Source organism: Alligator mississippiensis, chromosome 1 (assembly GCF_030867095.1).
Source record: "Alligator mississippiensis isolate rAllMis1 chromosome 1, rAllMis1, whole genome shotgun sequence".
In the NCBI taxonomy this organism is placed as follows: Eukaryota; Metazoa; Chordata; order Crocodylia; family Alligatoridae; genus Alligator; species Alligator mississippiensis.
The window spans coordinates 620,330-637,013 of record NC_081824.1 but is presented as its reverse complement, the minus strand read 5'-3'; the positions used below and the strand labels follow the sequence as shown (position 1 = coordinate 637,013).

Genomic DNA, 16,684 nt, shown 5'->3' with positions numbered 1-16,684 from the left:
TCCAGCCTCAGTTTCCCCTGCTGCAGCTTGAGGCCGTTGCTCCTAGTCCCTCCATCCTCTCTGTCATCGCCCTTCAGGGATTTGCAGACTGCGTCTGATCCCCGTCAGGCGTCTCTTCTCTGGATTCAACGCCCCAGGCTCTTTTCAGCCCTTCCTCCTCAGTCTGGCCTCCCAAGCAAGACTTTTCTGTCGCCGTGCGCTGGACTCTCCCGTCTCTCCGCGCCCTCCTTAAAGGCAGTCCGTGTTTCTGGCTGGGAGTTGGCTGTTGCAGTAGCTGCTTCTCCTCTTCCTCTGTGTTGGGAGGCCATCGCCGGGCTTTTCTGGTGTAGGGTCTGCTGCGTAATAGCAGAGTTAAATCTCCTGGTGCAGGCATGCGTGTGGAGCAGTGGTTGCTGCTTTGGGGATCAGTTCACATCTGTGCACGAAGCTCTAACGCCAGGGGCTGGGAGCAAGCCCCCAACTCAGCCCGGCCTGCCGTGGTGTGGGTGCGCTTTGGGGGCCCCAGGGCCGGGGACCTGTGGCTGGGGGCGCCGTCACTTCTGTGCTTGCCCTTCTCTCCTGAACACGAGTTCAGGGAACGTCAGTAGCCGGTACCGGTCTGCAGCATGCTTGCCTGACTGGGGGACCCGCACGTCCCAGGGGCCGGGAACGACGAGGGGCCGTGGACGAGGCAGGAGTCGGGGCACAGTCGGAAAGGCTCCGGTGCCTGCCCAAGCAGAGCAGGGAGCTCAGTCCTCCAAAGCACCAACGAAAGGAGAAGAGAGGGCAATAGAGTTCTAGCTATGTAGCAGAGCGGCCCGGGGGTGGAGTGATGCAGTGTGGGATGCCTGGAGGGCATCTCAGATCTGACCCATGAGCCAGGATTTGGTTTTTCCAAGGACACTTCTGATCCACCCCAGCTGGCCGTAAAGCAGCTTAGCTGGCCTCTGCGCCTGCCCGCTTCGGGTTTAAACCATTGCAGTTGTTATGTGCGTCCGTGGCCTGCAGCTGGCGGAGCGCGTCAGCGTGTCCTGCCACGGTTGGGGAAGGTGACGGCTGCTGAGCTTTGAGGTCCACCTTTCTGGCCACATTGCATGGTCAGAGGGGCACGCTTTCGGCTGAGGGCTGCGGAGACCCAGGCGCCGGGGGCTGCTGCTGCATTTGTCGCATGAACCTAGGAACAAGGAGGTTGTGGTCGTGAACTCGGGCAGGTCAGGACCGCACCTTAGAGACTGACTTGTTCAGAGAGACTTTTGTAGGCGGCAGAGTCCATCGGAGTCCACGAGACTTAGTGCAGGAAACTCAGGGAGTTGAGGTCACTTTTCTTCCTTCCCTGTTGTGGGTTTTCCGCAGTGGATGGTGAATTCCTGCATCCTCCAGGCTGTGCCAAGGCGGGAGTGTTGCTGGACCTGTTAGGCCAGGAAATATGCCAGAAGTAAGGGTTGTGGATGACACTGAATGCTGCTGGTTATGTAACCGGGGTCAAATACTGCCAAATATTTAATTTACATAGAGGTGAGGGCCCCTTGTACCTGGGTTGCTGCAGGTTGGCTGCACACATGCATGCACACAGTCGTGTGTGCATAAGCGCACATGCATGCACACACGCTTCACTTAGGCATGGGCTCCCCCAGCCCTGCCCCTCTCTCCTGAGCTCTCCCAAGTCGTTTTCCCTTTCCCAGCCCCATAGGGCCAGGAAGTCAGGACCCCACCCCACGGCGGGGGGCCGCGGGGTCCGGCTGCCTGCTGGGTAAAGCTCCTGGGAAGGACTGGACTCTGGAGGCTTTGGCAGATGTGAGCTACAGAAGTGAAAGCTGCCGGTTGCATCAAACACTGCAAGGCTTTTTACGCTGGCGTGTTGGGGCAGCCGGGGTCGTCTGTGCGGGGCTGCAGTAGCAGGAAGTCCCAGGGAAAACTTTCAAAGCTTCGTGCTGGTTTTGTGGTGCCAAGTGTGTGCCACGCACAGGAGAAGGCTCGTGGCATTCACGGGCTGGGTGTCAGCTGCCGTCGCAGGTGGATTGTCGCGGTCCAACAGCCAGGAAGCGCCGGCTGCCCTGCTCCAAGGGCACCTTCCTTGGTGCTGTCGTCCTGCTTCGCTTACGGCAACCGCCTCGTCTCAGAGCACAGGCTCTTTTAACGAAGGCGGGGGCAGCGGCGACCATGGAACCAGCTCCATCTCACCGCTGCCCACTGACGCTGTCGGTACCCGTGGGCCCCGGGATTGGGACCTCCGGGACAGCCTTCGGGTGTTCATCGACCAGCACTGAAGGGCTGTTGGATCAGATACGCAGTGAATGCAGGACAGGCCTTGCCTGGATACTGGGTGCGGTTCTGGGCTCCACGTTTTAAAAGGACACGGAGAAGTCAGAGAGGGGCCGGAGGCAGCAACAGAGATGATCCAGGGCTTGGAAGGCAAGTCCTGCGAGGAGAGGCTGAAGGAGCTGGGCACATTCAGCTTGCAGACAAGATGCTCAAAGGGGCCACGACAGCAGCCTGCAAATCCCCGAAGGGCTGCCAGGGAGAAGAGGGAAAGCCCTTGTTCTCTCGCTGCAGAGAGGAGGACGCCGCGCAATGGCTGGAAGTGGCAGCAAAGCAGGTTTAAATTGGAAATCCGAAAACACTTCTTCGCTGTCAGAGCAGGGAGGTCGTGGGAGAGACGCCAGGGCAGGGGGGACTCCCCGTCGCTGGAGGTGTCAAGGAGAGGCTGGACGGGAAGGATGTAGGTGCGGCCATGCCTGTGCTCTGCGCGGGGGTTTCCCAGGCTTCTGGGCAGTGCTGATTTTCCCCCCACACGTCCTCTTCCGCTCCATGTGTTGAGGGGTGTTAACCCTCCCCCCGAGGCGCTGGTGCTGCAGCCCAGGCTGGGGATGGGCCGGGCTGCGCCCATGCTCCTGCTGGCACCGACCCCGCAGGGTCCCGGCTGGAGGGTCTTGCCCCCATGCTCAGGCTCAACCCGACGCTGCACTGGGGCAGGAAGGGATTTCCCCCCTGCTCAGACTGGGGGGTTTTGCCTTCCTCTGCAGCGGGGGCACGGCCTGGGCTCTCCTCTGCAGCACCCGTGACCCCCCGGCAGCAGTAGGACCTTGGTGGCCACGGCCCCCCTGTATCCCAGGGGCAAGGGCAGGGGCGATGCCTGGGGCTGTGTCAGGGGTGACTGCCGTGTGGCTCCAAGCTCGGACACGGGGTTTGTCTGGAGGGTTTGATCAGGGCTGATCCTGCCTCAGGCAGCTGGGCTCAGTGCAACCCATGGAGCTCCCTTCCAGCCCCGCTGTATGATTTCCACGACCACAAAAATGAACCTGATGGCATGTTCCTCAGAGGGATTTATGCCAGCGATGCAGAGACAGCTGGAAATCCTCACGGGCTAGCACTTGTTTTTGCACCCGACTTGTGAGGCTCCCAGCAGGATGTGGCTTGGAGGGCAGGAAGGAAGCCTTCAGGGTGCTGAAGGAGAAGATATTCACAGCGAGGGTATCACCAGCTTCCCCGTAACAGCTCCTAAGCCAGCATCTCACTCCTTCCCACGCACAGCAGAGAATCGCTGCCCGCCCAGTTATAAACATTGTCCCCGGTTTGGGACCCCAGGAGGTTATTTCGGCTGGGCCTGACGGTGCTGCTAACCTGGCCTGGGCTTGGTTGATGCCTGTGCATCCACACAGTCTGCATTATGGATGCGCCGCCTACGCAATGCAGCTCTTTGTGGAGCCACGGAGGCTCTGAGCGCTTCCCCTCCCGTGCATCGAAGCTGAGAGGCCTCGCCCGTCTCCATTACGGACCCTAGTAGCTGCATCAAAGCACGTGCTCTGTCCTGGTGCAAAGGGTCGAATCCTCCCCACAGGGCAGGAGCTGTGCCAGCGCCTCCGTGCACTGCTGCACGTGTTGGTCCATTGGGGAATCGTCCGTCTGAGCGGCAGAAGCAGACCGGTGCCCCCGGGGCTGCGGAGCTGGGGCTGTAGACAGCTCGCAGTCGGGAGAGGAAGGCGTGACCGGGTGTTCAGAGGAAGATGACATGACAGTGGTGTAGATAAAGCAGTTGAAGCCAGTGAAGAAAATGCACCGCCAAATGCTGGAGGCACTGGTGCAGCCTGCTTGGCTTAAGGGCATTTAAAATGGACTCCGGTCTTTCCGAGCCGCTCTGCAGGTCTGATCCCAGCGCAGTCTCACGTGTCCAGGCTGACCTGGGATTTGGGGGCAAAAGTTGGGAAGAGTTGTCCACCCTTGACTGACGCTCCCATTTCTACCGACAGTAACTCCTTACGGACCTTTAGAGCTGAACGTCTTGACTTCACACCAGCCATTAACTCGCTTGCTCCTTCATCGTTAGCGCCTTGCCTGCGGAAGGTCCTAGGGCAGCTTAAAGTCTCTCTCTAGCTGTCCAGATAAAGTAGTGCTTTTAAAACATTTGACTGAGACTTCACAACGTTTGACTGGTCAGTTGGGCAGATACCAGCCCTAGAGAGCTCTGTCCGGGTCCCATAGTCCGGCCTTGGCACAGCCCATCCCAGACCACTCGGTCCAGCCCCCCTCAGTGCCCTTCTCTGCCTTGGCCTGAAAAAAGCACCGGCATCCCTGGTACCTTGTGTCTGCCCTGGCCCTGCTGGCACAGGGAGCCTCAGCTCTAGGCATTTGGGGTCGGGGGCCAGAGCCAGGCCCATGCTGGGCAGGGGCAGCTGCCCGGATCCCTTCGTCCCGTGCGGGGGGACTAGTCCTGTTCGGTGGGGGCCGTGCCCCATGTCCGTGTGCGCAGCCGGGCAGGTCTCCTGCAAGGAGCTCTGCCACGGCTCAGCCCCTGGCCTGCCCGCCTTGTCCGTCTCGGGGAGGCTGCTCAAGGGCGGGGGGCCTGGCTCGGGCCTGACCCCCCGGTCTGTGCCGGCAGGTCTGCTGGTGCTGAAGGATCTGGGCATCCAGGTGGACCGCTACATCGCGTCAGAGGTGTGCGAGGACTCCATCACCGTGGGCATGGTGCGGCACCAGGGCAAGATCATGTACGTCGGGGACGTGCGCAACGTCACCCAGAAGCACGTACGTGAGCCCCTGGTCCCCTCCCGCCCCGCAGCTCCCCTTCCCACGCTGCCTTGGGGCTCCTCTGCCCCCCGCGCGGCGGGACCCCCGGCGCCCTCACGGCTGCGGTCTGTGTTGCAGATACAGGAATGGGGCCCCTTTGACCTGGTGATCGGAGGAAGCCCGTGCAACGACCTCTCCATCGTCAACCCTGCCCGGAAGGGCCTGTACGGTAGGTGCCGCGCCGGCTGTGCCCGCTTGCCTTCGTGCCCGGGGCCGGCGCCGTCCCGTGACGCCGCTTCCTCTGCTTGTCTCCTGCGCAGAGGGCACCGGGCGGCTCTTCTTCGAGTTTTACCGCCTCCTCCATGAAGCCCGGCCCAAGGAGGGCGACGACCGGCCCTTCTTCTGGCTCTTCGAGAACGTGGTGGCCATGGGCGTGAGCGACAAGCGGGACATCTCGCGCTTCCTCGAGGTGCGTGGGGTGGGGACGGGGGCGCAGGAGCCTGGGGCAGAGTCCGAGGCCACGGGGCGGTGCTTTTCCGGCTGAGAAGTCGGGCTGAAGTCGGCCCCGTGGCTGCCGGTCTCCCCATATCTTGGCGGTGCCACCCTCGGGGTTTGCTGCTTTGAGCTCCTTTCCATGTCTGGCCGGGCACGTGGCCTGCGCGACGTGGCGCGGAGCCATGGTGAGGGCTCGGCCTGCGCGGTGTGGGGGCGGGCGGCAGGGCGAGGCGGTGCCTCGGGTCCTGGCTGCAGCCCTCACCGCCGCCGTTCCCTGCCTTGCAGTCCAACCCCGTGATGATCGATGCCAAAGAGGTGTCTGCCGCGCACCGGGCCCGGTACTTCTGGGGTAACCTTCCCGGTATGAACAGGTTGGTGAGAACCCCGAGTGGGCCGCCACGACCTGGCGGGCTCCGTCGCGCCTCCGCGGGTGCTGGGCCGCGGGCTGTCCCGGGCCACGGGCCATCCTGCTCCCTCCCCCCCCCCGCCATCAGTGGTTCAGTCCTGGTCCCGTCCCATCCTTCTGCCTAGCCTTCCCCCACCCCCATAATTTCAAGTGGTTTAGTCCAGGAGGCATCTTCCTCCCTCCCCCTTGAACTTGTCAACCCCTGTTTCCAGTGGTTCAGTCTGAACCTCTTCCCTCCCCCCCTGTTTCCAGTGGTTTGGTCTAACCCCCCCTTTCCAGTGGTTTGATCCCAGAGTCTCCACAACCCCCCTTTCAGTTGCCAGTGGTTCAGTCCAGGAGTTGCCTTACCCCCCTTAAACTTCCCAACCTCCATCTCTAATGGTTTGGTCCAATAGTCTCCACATTGTACCCCCCTGCCAAATGCCAGTGGTTCAGTCCAGAACCTGTCTCCCATCCCCCACTCGCCCCCCTCCCCCACCACCCAGCCCCTGTTTCCATTGGTTTGGTCCCAGAGTCTCTCCACATTGCACCCCCTCCCCAGAAAGGCTGGTCATTCAGCCCTGAGCCATCCTTACCCGTGAACTCCCTGACACCCCCCCAGCCCGCCAGTGGTGTGGTCCTACGGTCACTCCACATCCTCTCCCCTGCCCAACGCTAATGGTTCAGTCCAGGAGCCCCTCTGCTTGCCCCCTCCCCCCCGTTTTTGGAAATGGGTTGGTCCGGAAGCTGATTCCGACCCAGCCTGCGCGGTGCCACATGCTGGTGCGCACACGCGGCGCGGCACACGCATGCACGCAGCAGCACGCACATGCATGCATGCGGCAGGGGGGGCATGCGGCGGGAGCATGCACACGGGGTGCCGCACCCCCGGGTGACACGCTGCTCCCCCCACAGGCCCCTGGCATCGACCGTGAACGACAAGCTGGAGCTGCAGGAGTGCCTGGAGCACGGCAGGATAGCCAAGGTCAGCACCGCGGGCACGGGGTGGGAAGGGGTCCCTGCAGGCAGGGCGCAGCCGTCTTGCACCCCCAGGGCCCAGGGCAGCCAGGCCGCGGCGCCCGCTGGCCCTGCCCGTGGTCCCAGCCCGCGCCCTCCTCTCTTCCAGTTCAGCAAAGTGCGAACCATCACCACTCGCTCCAACTCCATCAAGCAGGGCAAGGACCAGCACTTCCCCGTCTTCATGAACGAGAAGGAGGACATCCTGTGGTGCACGGAGATGGAGAGGTACCGGGCACGGGGCGCCCTGAGCCGCGCTGCTCCACGGACAACGGGGCGAGGGGGGCAGGGCTGGGGGGCACCCATGGGCCTTTCCAAGCATCTGCCACGGAGCCGTGCCCTGCGCCAAGCGCCCCCGGCAAGGTCAGGGCACCCGGGGGGGCCTGGCCCACGCACACAACCCGCTCCCGGAGCTGCGCGTCGCCGCGGCCAGGCCGCGCGGGACCTCCCCGCCGGCCGCAGGACGCCGGCTAACCCGCGCTCTCCCGTGCCCCGTTTCCCCGCAGGGTCTTCGGCTTCCCAGTCCATTACACAGACGTGTCCAACATGAGCCGCCTGGCCAGGCAGAGACTGCTGGGCAGATCCTGGAGCGTGCCAGTGATCCGCCACCTCTTTGCTCCCCTGAAGGAGTATTTTGCCTGCGTCTAGAGGGGACGCGCGCGCAGGAACTGGTGCCGCGGAGCTCCCCGCAGCCACCACCGCCCAGGAGAGCAGCGACCACGCGGACGACAGAAGAATCAGCACCCGGACGCCAGCACGGGCCCGCCCCGCCCGGGCCCCGGCGCCCCCACGAGGCCGCCCGCGCCGCCCCCCCACATTCAGCTTTTAGCCTATTTAAAAAGAAAAAAAAAGGAAAAAAAAGAAAACGAAAGAGAGAGAGAGAGAGAGAGAAAGCAAGAAAAAAGCCAAGCCTTTTTTTTTGGTAACCCTTTAATTCCCCACTCGTTTCTGGACGGGTCTTTCTGCGAGCTTGGTTCCCGCGGCTCCCGGCCGCCAGCAGAGACGAGGGAGGCTTGCCCTGTCCGGAGCAGGAGGGAGACGCCACGCCGCGGTCGCAGAAGCCCAGAGAGGGGCCCGCAGAGGAGGAGGAGGAGGAGGAGGAGGTGGCGGCAGCCCCGGCGGGCGTCCGAGGGCCGCGCGGGCAGGTTGGGCCCGGCCGGCTCCTTCCCTCCCGGCGCTGGAGCCTCGCGCCCGCCCGCCAAGACAAGCCGCCGCGCCGGGAAGCCGAGAACGCACGCGCCACATCACACCCTTTTCTACAGTATCTTGGGTGCCTACCATACAGGAGACCTTGAAGAAAGATCCTAGAAGCCGCTGTTACCTCTTGTTTACAGTTTATATATATATGATAGATATGAGATATAGATATATATATATATAAAAGGTACTGTTACTACTGTACAACCTGACTTCATAATGGTGCTTTTCAACAGCGGGGTGAGTCGAAACATCAGCTTCCATGTTGCCTTACGGGCCGGGGCTTTCCGGGGGGCACGGGGCAGGCCACGGCGCGGCCCCCCCGGGCGGCGAGCGCGGGACGGGGCAGGGCCGGGAGGCAGCCTGGGCCCCCAGTCATGCAATAACCTTTTTTCTCTTGTCTCAAAGGAAAGCCTCCCGTCCCCGCCGGGGGGAGGAGAGGGGCCGGGGCCCGGGAGAGCGAGCCCCCGCGGGAGAATAAACAACGTACACGCGTACTGGTGCTGTTCTGCGTACGTCGCCTTTGTGTGTTCTTTTCCGAGGGGCGCCCTCCCCACCCAGCCCCAGCCGGATGGCCGGCTCCGGGGATGCTGCGTCCTCGGAGTCCACGATCCTGCTTGCGTCGGCGGCTCCCCGTGTGCTGGGGCGCGGGCAGGCAGCCGGCGCCAGGGAGGTAGGGCGAGAGGCCGCGGGGGAGAGCTGGGGACGGTGCTACTCCGGTGTCCCCAGCCCCGGAGGCCAGGCCGGAGCAGCAGTGCGGGGGGGGGAGCTGGGGCCGCTACCCGGCCCAGGTGCTATGTTTGCAGAGGCGCGTGGCCAAAGCTAAACTCGTAGGGCCACGTTCTCTGCTGGAGCCGCACCCCCACGCCTGCTGAGGGCCTGGCCGCCAGGGAAGCCCACGGGGCAGGGGCCTGTGGCTCCGGCAGCCCCCCAGGGCTGATGGTGCTGGGCTGAGGGCCCCCTGCCTTGTGGGCCATGCCCTCCCCCGGGGCACACGCCCCCTCTCCCTCCCGCGGTGCTGTAGGCTCACGCCCACGTAGGCATGTGACGCACCCCGGGCCTTCCAGCCGGCTCCTACCCACGTGCACACAGGCCATGGAGCACGCCTTTCCCCATGCACACGCGCACCATAGCACACACCCTGTCACCCCGGAGTGTCGCGGTGAAGGCACATGGCCCCTCCTGTCCGCACGTGCAGACGTGCTGCGAGGAGGACCCCTCTGTTAGCATGGACACACATGCATGCACACACACGCACACATGCCAGGCAGTGCTGGCAGCTCTCTGCCCACCGGGCAGGTTCTGCGTGCAGGCCTGCATGAGTACACGCCCTCTTCACGTCCGGTCCTCTGGGGCGGCTCGTGCTGGCGTGTGCGCGTGCACGCCTGCATGCATGCAGCCCGGGAGGCAGTGCGGCGCTGGGCTGCTGCAGGTGCTTCCCCACCCCCCGTGAGGCAGGTCAGGCCAGTCATGGGCTCCTCCCAGCCCTGGGGTGTGGGGGTTCATGCCCCCCAGCCCAGACTCTTTCATGCCCCAAAAGGGCACCAAGCTAAGCTAGGGCAGGACAGGGCAGGCTGCAGTGCCTCCCCGGGCACAGTCGTGCCCCTTTAGAGCCATAGGCACAGAGATCTGCAGAGGGGAGCAGGCAGCGGGACGTGTGGGGCTTGCCAGGATCCAGCGGGGACTGGGGCCTGGCTCCCTGGCAGGAGGGCTGTGGCTCCACGATCATTCATGCAGCTACACCGGAGCTGCAGCCTGGCTGCCAGGGACGCCCCCAGCTCCCTTGGCCCCTGGGCGCTGGGTAGGCCGGGCCATGGAGGGCAGGAGCAGGGTGCTGCTAACCTTGGGCACAGCTAAGCCGGGACGGAGCAGCGAGGGCCTAGTGTAGATACAGCCCCGCAGCCACCAGCCTTCCCCAGGACCCCGTGGGCTAGCACGGCCCTTGCCTCTTGTGCTCGTGGCTCTTGGGGCAGGAGGGGCTCAGGGCTGATGTCTGCGGGGGCCAGAGCTGACGGAGAAGGGCAGGCGCAGTCGGGGCAGACAGAGCCGCAGGGAGGGACCGGTGCTACGGCGTGGGGGGCGGCTCCGGCCCCCGTCGCCATCTCCTTCCGTAACTGTGAATGGTGCTGGGGTCTCTCAGGACGCGGGGGCACGGCAGCTTGCTAGCGCGGGAGCAGGGCATCCCCCGTGCCCAGGCTCCCCCTGCCTCACCCCCTTGCCCGGGGTGGGGACAACATAGCCAGCGGAGTCGGCCACGGCTCCTGTGCCGCCCGGGCCGCGTGACTGGTGCTAACGGGGCAGCTCCAGGCCCCCGAGAACTGCACGCGCCCCGGGGGGACGGGGACGGGCTTTCTGGGGCTCTGGACCGCCCGGGGGGGGGCACAGCCCAGCCTGGCACCAGCTCTTAATCTTTACGTTTTGGTAAAGCAGGCCGGACGCGCCCCGTCCCCGCGCCGGGCTCCCCCGTCTCAGCCCGGCCGTGCCCCGGGGCTGCGCCGGGGGGGCCGTGAGCCCCGCGACCCGCGGGGAAAATCAGGTCCCTGTGGTCTCTCCACAAACTGGAAACTCTGGGAAGGGACCTTGGGCCAAGCTCTGAGCCGTCTGTTTCTCCCCTCCCCGCTCCCCGCCTCCGCGGGGCTTTGGGGTCTTCGGGGCCATCTGCCGCCGGCCACGGGGGCAGGCCCTGGAGTCCTCCAAAGCCCAACGCGCAGCTTTTTAGTTGAAATAAAAAAAGAGGATAAAAAAATCCCCTCCCCCCTGCCCCCCAGATCGGGTTGCAAAGCCCAAGATCGTCCCTATCCCCAAAATACAAAAGCCTAAATCCCTTAAAAGAATCTGCCGCGGGAGGAGGTGACAAAAAAAAACAACAAAAAAAATACAAAAAAACAAGGTGCTAAAACATTTTATTAAAAATATATATTGTTAAATTAAGTCTGCTGTCTGGACAATGACTGTTTGTTTTGTTCTCTTGTAGTGGAGTTTCAAAGAGCACTATTATTTTCCTCTTCTATATTATTATGAAAACAGAAAAAAAAAACCAGAAAGGCATTTTAACTTTGTACTTGAAAACGAAAAAGAAAAAAAACCGACAAAAAAAAACAAAACAAAAAAAAAACTAAACGAAAGAGTTCATGTGTTTTAGCCTAGGCATTGAAGTAGCTGATGCTTAACTCTTTGTGGGAAATCATGTATTATTCATCCTGACGAATAAACGCTGTCGCGGACTTGGTAACCCCCTCGACCCCGTCGCTTCGCTGCGCTCGAGCCCTGACATTCCATGCTGCCGGCGCCCGCCCTCCTCGGTTCTTTCCTTTGGGCCCTCGGGCCCGGCCGTCTCTTGCCGCTTGGTTTGGTTTTGGTTCTTCTCCTCTTTTTTCTTTGTTTTTGTTTTTTTTTTTTTTAATTTTTTTTGTTTGTTTTTTGTTTTTTTAGGGTCGCTTCTATATTTATTGACAATAACTAATGTGCATTTCACAGTATGGTCCTCTGCGGCGGCCGGCCCCGGCCCCCGCCCGCCTGTTGTATCTGTGTAAGTAAATGCTCGTGACATAGCTGTTCTGAACTAATTAAAAAGGTCAATGCGTGCAGCAGATGTAGGGAGTCTGTCCGTTTTCGCTTCCATCCCACCTTTCTTTTTTCTCTTTGGTGCCCAGACAACTATAATAATAAAGAAAAGACAAAAAAAGCTCCTTTCTAATGTACTTGTGCTGGAGAACACTTGAATAAATGTACTGTTTTGTGCAAAAAAAAAAAACAAAAAAAAGGAAAAAAAGGAAAAAAAAAAACCCCAAACCTCTCACCGTCCTGTGCTTTGTCGCCGCCAGGGGTGGGTGGGAGGGAGGGAGCGAGCGAGCGAACGGAGGGTTTTGGACCTGCCTGGGTCCTGGTGCCAGCCAGCCGGGTCCCCCAGGAGGTGGACGTGGGGCGCTGTGGGCAGCGGGGCGAGCCGTGCAGCAGTGGCTCCGGGCAGCAGGTTGTAGGGAGGGTCGTGCCTGCATGTGGCAGGGCCCTGCCTGGCTGGTGGGTGGGTGGGCAGGGGTCCCAGTGGTGGGGCTGGTGCAGTGATGGGGCTGCATGGTGCAGGGGCCACAACCACAACCGTGGCTCAGGCTGGTTCGTGGCACAATGAGGGGGCAACCGTGGGGCAGAGGACGTAGCCACTGGGCATTGTGCTGCTCTGCAAATGCATAGGCTCCAAGCCTGCAGCATCCAGGGATTTCCCAGCCTGGCCACGACAGGAGCCACAGTCGCCACGCAGGCCCCAGTCCTGTCTGCCACGGACCCCGGGTTTGAAATGGGTTCAGCCAGGTCTTCCTGCCCAGCTCCCAGGGCTTGGGGGCAAAGCCCTTGTCTCCAGCAGCCCGAGCCGTGGGACACGCACGGGGTGGTGTTGAGGCCCGTTGTGGCATTCTCCGGCCCCAGTGCTGAGCAGGGTGTGGGGCTGCGGGGTGGCCCTGCTGCCTGGGAAGCGGCAGGTGCAGCCACCTGGGCTGGGCTGCATGTGGCCCGGTGGTGAGCTCTGTCAGGGTTGGCTCAGGCCCTGCCAGGCTGGTGCTGGGTGGGTGCAACGTGCAGGCTCCCCAGGTGCTGTCCCAGTCCCACAAGCACTGTGGTGGGTGGCCCCAGGGGTATCTGTCCTCCCAGCAGTGGCAATGCAGGGGCAGTGCAGCACGTGGCAGATCATTGCCAGGAGGACAGAGACCACGAGGAAGAAAAGAGCAGCCCAGGCTGCAGGGTGGAGGTTGGCAGGGGTGGCGTGGCCAGCAGGTCTGCACCATGTGGCCAGTGCAGAGCAGCTGGAGGACCTGGGCCACGTGGCCAATGCATCCCAGATGGTGGATGTAGACAATGTGGCCAAGGCACCATGGCTGGTGGGTGTGAGTAACGTGGCCTATATGTGGCTGGTGGATAGTCGGAGAGTTTTTGATGGGCCTGAATGAATCCAAGTCAGCAGGTCCTGCTGTAAGTCACCCCAGGAACTGGCAGAGGAGATCTTGGCGATGATGTCTGTGAAGTCGTGGGAGACAGGCCACGTACCAGAGGACCGGAGAAGGGCTGGCGCAGCGCCCCTCTTTAGAAAAGGCAAACAGGACCCAGGGAGCTACAGACTGGGGGCGAGCCTCGCCTTAGTCCCTGGGAAGCTGCTGGAGCAGAGCCTTAGGAAGGCCACGTGCTAATGTGGAGGAAGAAAGGATGATTGCAGGCAGCCAACGTGGATTAGTGAAAAGCAGGTCGTGTCCAGCAAACCTGGTTGTCTTTGCAAAAGTAACGACTTGGGTGGATGAGGATATCGTGTATCCGGGCTTCAGCAAGGGTTGTGACAAAGTCCTGCATGACTTTCCCAGAAAACTACTAGGTAAAAGTACTCCAAGGTGAGCAGGCAACTGGCTCAACAGCCACAAGCAGAGTCATTGTCAGTGGATCCATGTCCGGATGGCAGGTTTGCAGGGGGTCCCACAGGGGTCTGTCCTGGGCCCAGCATGTTTACTGACGATTGGGGTGCTCGTGTAGGCAGATGACGTGAAAGTGGGAAGGATCGTGAACAGGCTGAAGGATGCGAACACAGTTCAGAGGGATCTCGATAGATTGGAAAGCCGGGCTGGAGCAAGAGGGGGGAGTTCAGTGTGGACAAACGCAAGGTGCTGCAGCTTGGGAGAAATAATCAGTGACAGAAACGCGGGGTGGGGGAAGAGGCTGGACGGCAGCAGCATGGCGACAGGTCTGGGAGCCGTGAAGGTTACAGACTCACTAGGAGTCGGCTGTGTGATGCAGCGGCAAGGAAGAGGACCGCGGTGTTGGGCTGCAGCAATAGGAGAAGTAAGCTAAATCACAAAAAGGGGGTGTATAAGATGTGAAAACTTGCACAAACAACTAGGGAGGAGTATAAGAGCATTGCTCAGGCATGCAGGGATGCAGTCAGGAAAGCCAAAGTGCAAATGGAGTTGCAGCAAGGGATGTGAAGGGGAACAAGAAGAGTTTCTACAAGCATGTTGGTAGCAAGAGGCAGATCAGTAAAGTGGGGGTCCCTTACTGAAAGGGGGAGGTACCCTTGGGACAGAGGAGCCAGAAAAGGCTGAAGTGCTTGATGCCTTGTTTGCCTCAGTCTTTACAGGCAAGGGCAGCTCCCAAACTACTGCACCGAGCAGCACAGTTTGGGGAGGAGGGCAGCAGACCTCAGTGGTGAAAGCACGGTTAGGGACCGCCTAGAAGAGCTGGACCTGTACAAGTCCATGGGGCCGGATGGGATGCACCCGAGGGTGCTGAGGGAGTTGGCTGATGTGATTGCAGAGCCGCTGGCCATCATCTATGAAAACTCATGGCAATCAGGAGAGGTCCCAGATGATTGGAAAAGGGCAAATCTAGTGCCCACCCTTGAGAAAGGAAAGAAGGATCCAGGGAACCACAGACGAGTCAGCCTCACCTCAGTCCCTGCAAAGGTCATGGAGCAGATCCTCAAGGGATCCATCTCTAAGCACTTGGAGGAGAAAAAGGTGGTTAGGAACAGGGAGCCTGGCTTCACCCGGGGCAAGGCATGCCGGACCAACCTGACTGCCTTCTCCGACGAGGCGACTGGCTCTGTGGGTGTGGGGAAAGCAGTGGATGTGGGGTACCTCGATTTCAGCAAGGCTTTTCATACCGTCTCCCACAACATACTTGCAGCCAGGCTCAGTACAGGCTGGGTGAACGAACAGTAAGGTGGATAGAAAACTGGCTGGAGACTTGGGCTCAGAGGGTAGTAATCAATGGGTCAGTGCCTAGTTGGCAACCGGTATCAAGTGGATGCCCCGGGGGTCTGTCCTGGGGCTGGTTTTGTTCAACGTCTTCATCAGCGACCCGGACGATGGCACAGAGCACGCCCGCAGCAAGTCTGCAGATGACACCAGGCTGGGGGTAGTAGATACACTGGAGGGCAGGGCTAGGATTCAGAGAAACCCAGTGTAATTGGAGGACTGGGCCAAAAGAAAGCTCATGATGTTCATCAAGGACAAGTGCAAAGTCCTGCACGGAGGAGGGAGCAATCCCCTGCACCGGTGCAGGCAGGGGGCGACGGGCTGGGCAGCAGCGCTGCAGAAAGGACCTGGGGGACAGGGGACAAGACACTGAACAGGAGCCGGCCGTGTGCCCGTGGTGCCAGGAAGGCGACCGGCATCCTGGGTGCATTGGGAGCAGCGCTGCCAGCAGATGGAGGGACGTGATTCTCCCCCCCTCTGTTCAGCACTGGGGAGGCCACGTCTGGAGTCATGTGTCTGGTTTTGACCCCCCCCCCCCACGACAGAAATTATGTGCACACATTGGAGAGAGTCCAGTGGAGGGCAATGGAAATGGTTGTGGGCTGGGGGACAGGCCTGGTGAGGGGAGGCTGAGGGCAATGGGCTGATTGGGCCTGCAGAAGGGAAGACCGAGGGGATTGAACAGCAGCCGTCACCTCCCTGCTCAGAGCGGGGGCCACGACAGCAGCCTGCAAATCCCCGAGGGGCTGCGACAGAGCAGCGGGAGAGCCCGTCTTCTCGCTGCAGAGGAGGACGTGGAGCCACGGCTGGAAGGTGCAGCCCCGCCGGCTGAGGTTGGACATCCGGAACACGTCCCTGTGGGAGCCGGGCGGTCGCGGGGCGGCCCGCTCGCCTCGCTGGAGGCGCCAAGGAGAGGCCGGGCGGGGAGCATCCGGCACCCGATGCGTGCGCTCTGCCGTGGGGCTGTGCTGGGGGCCTCTTGGGGCCAGGAAAATATCGTCCTTCTCGCGCTGCTGCACATCGGGGCTTTCCCCTCCCCCCGCAGCGCTGGCGCTGGTGCCGCCCGGGCTGCGGATGCTCCCGCACCGCCCCGCAGCGTCCCGGCCGGGGCTCGTCCCCGCGCCCAGGCTCAGCCCCGCCGCACTGGGGCAGGAAGCGCTGCCCCCGGCTCAGACTGGTCGCACTGGGAGGTTTGCCTTCCTCTGCCGCGGGGGCACGGCCTGGCCTGGGGCATCCGGAGCGCGCTGGCCGCGTGGCCCCTGCTCTCCCCGCCGCAGGCCCGGGGCCGCGGCTGGCGCTGCCGGGCGTGACCGTGTGGCTTTGCTGATCGTGTACGCCGTGCCTCGGACTCGGCGTGACCGCAGCTGCCCGCAGCGCCGCGCGCGGGGAGGGGCGGGGCGGGGCGGACAGGTGACGTGCCCGCTGCGCCACGGCGGGTGGAAGCGGGCGACGTGGCCGGCTGTGTCACTGGTGGGTGCCGGGGGCCACGTGCCGGGCGAGCGCAGGCAAGGCGCGCACCTTGCGCTGGAGCTGGGACGAGGCCTGGTGCCGGCCGCTGTGTGCGCGTGTGCGCGTGTGCCAGCCACGGGGCGGGGGGGGGGGGCACGGCCTGTACTGGGGGCACTGGGAGGTGGTCCCCGTGGGGGAAGGTGGGGGGCAGTCCCCGGGGGGGGCACTGGGGGGGTCCCGAGGCCCCGCCCCGGCCTTTGTGCAGCCTCCCCGGTCTCCATGGCGACGCCGGGCCGGGCAGGTGCAGGGGGCGGGGCCGGGCTCCCCAGGCCCCGCCCCGCCCGGCCCCGCCCCGCCGGCCTCAGCGCGGCCGCGGATTGGGCGCGGCGGCCGGCGGCCCCGCCCTGTGCCCCGCCCCGTCCCCCGG

The 16,684-nt window shown here is 62.5% G+C and overlaps 1 protein-coding gene across 1 annotated transcript in view; it reads left to right on the top strand.

The window, feature by feature from the left end:
- The window catches only part of DNMT3A (DNA methyltransferase 3 alpha), a 46,449-nt gene extending 34,580 nt beyond the window's left edge, over nucleotides 1-11,869 (top strand). Inside the window, exons 17-23 of the mRNA XM_059727617.1 lie at nucleotides 4,856-5,001; nucleotides 5,122-5,212; nucleotides 5,304-5,452; nucleotides 5,764-5,849; nucleotides 6,779-6,848; nucleotides 6,990-7,108; nucleotides 7,387-11,869. Of these exons, the coding sequence (XP_059583600.1) occupies nucleotides 4,856-5,001; nucleotides 5,122-5,212; nucleotides 5,304-5,452; nucleotides 5,764-5,849; nucleotides 6,779-6,848; nucleotides 6,990-7,108; nucleotides 7,387-7,528 (803 nt within the window). The 3' untranslated portion in view covers nucleotides 7,529-11,869. The remainder of the gene's footprint in view (nucleotides 1-4,855; nucleotides 5,002-5,121; nucleotides 5,213-5,303; nucleotides 5,453-5,763; nucleotides 5,850-6,778; nucleotides 6,849-6,989; nucleotides 7,109-7,386) is intronic.
- Nucleotides 11,870-16,684: the final 4,815 nt, after the last annotated feature.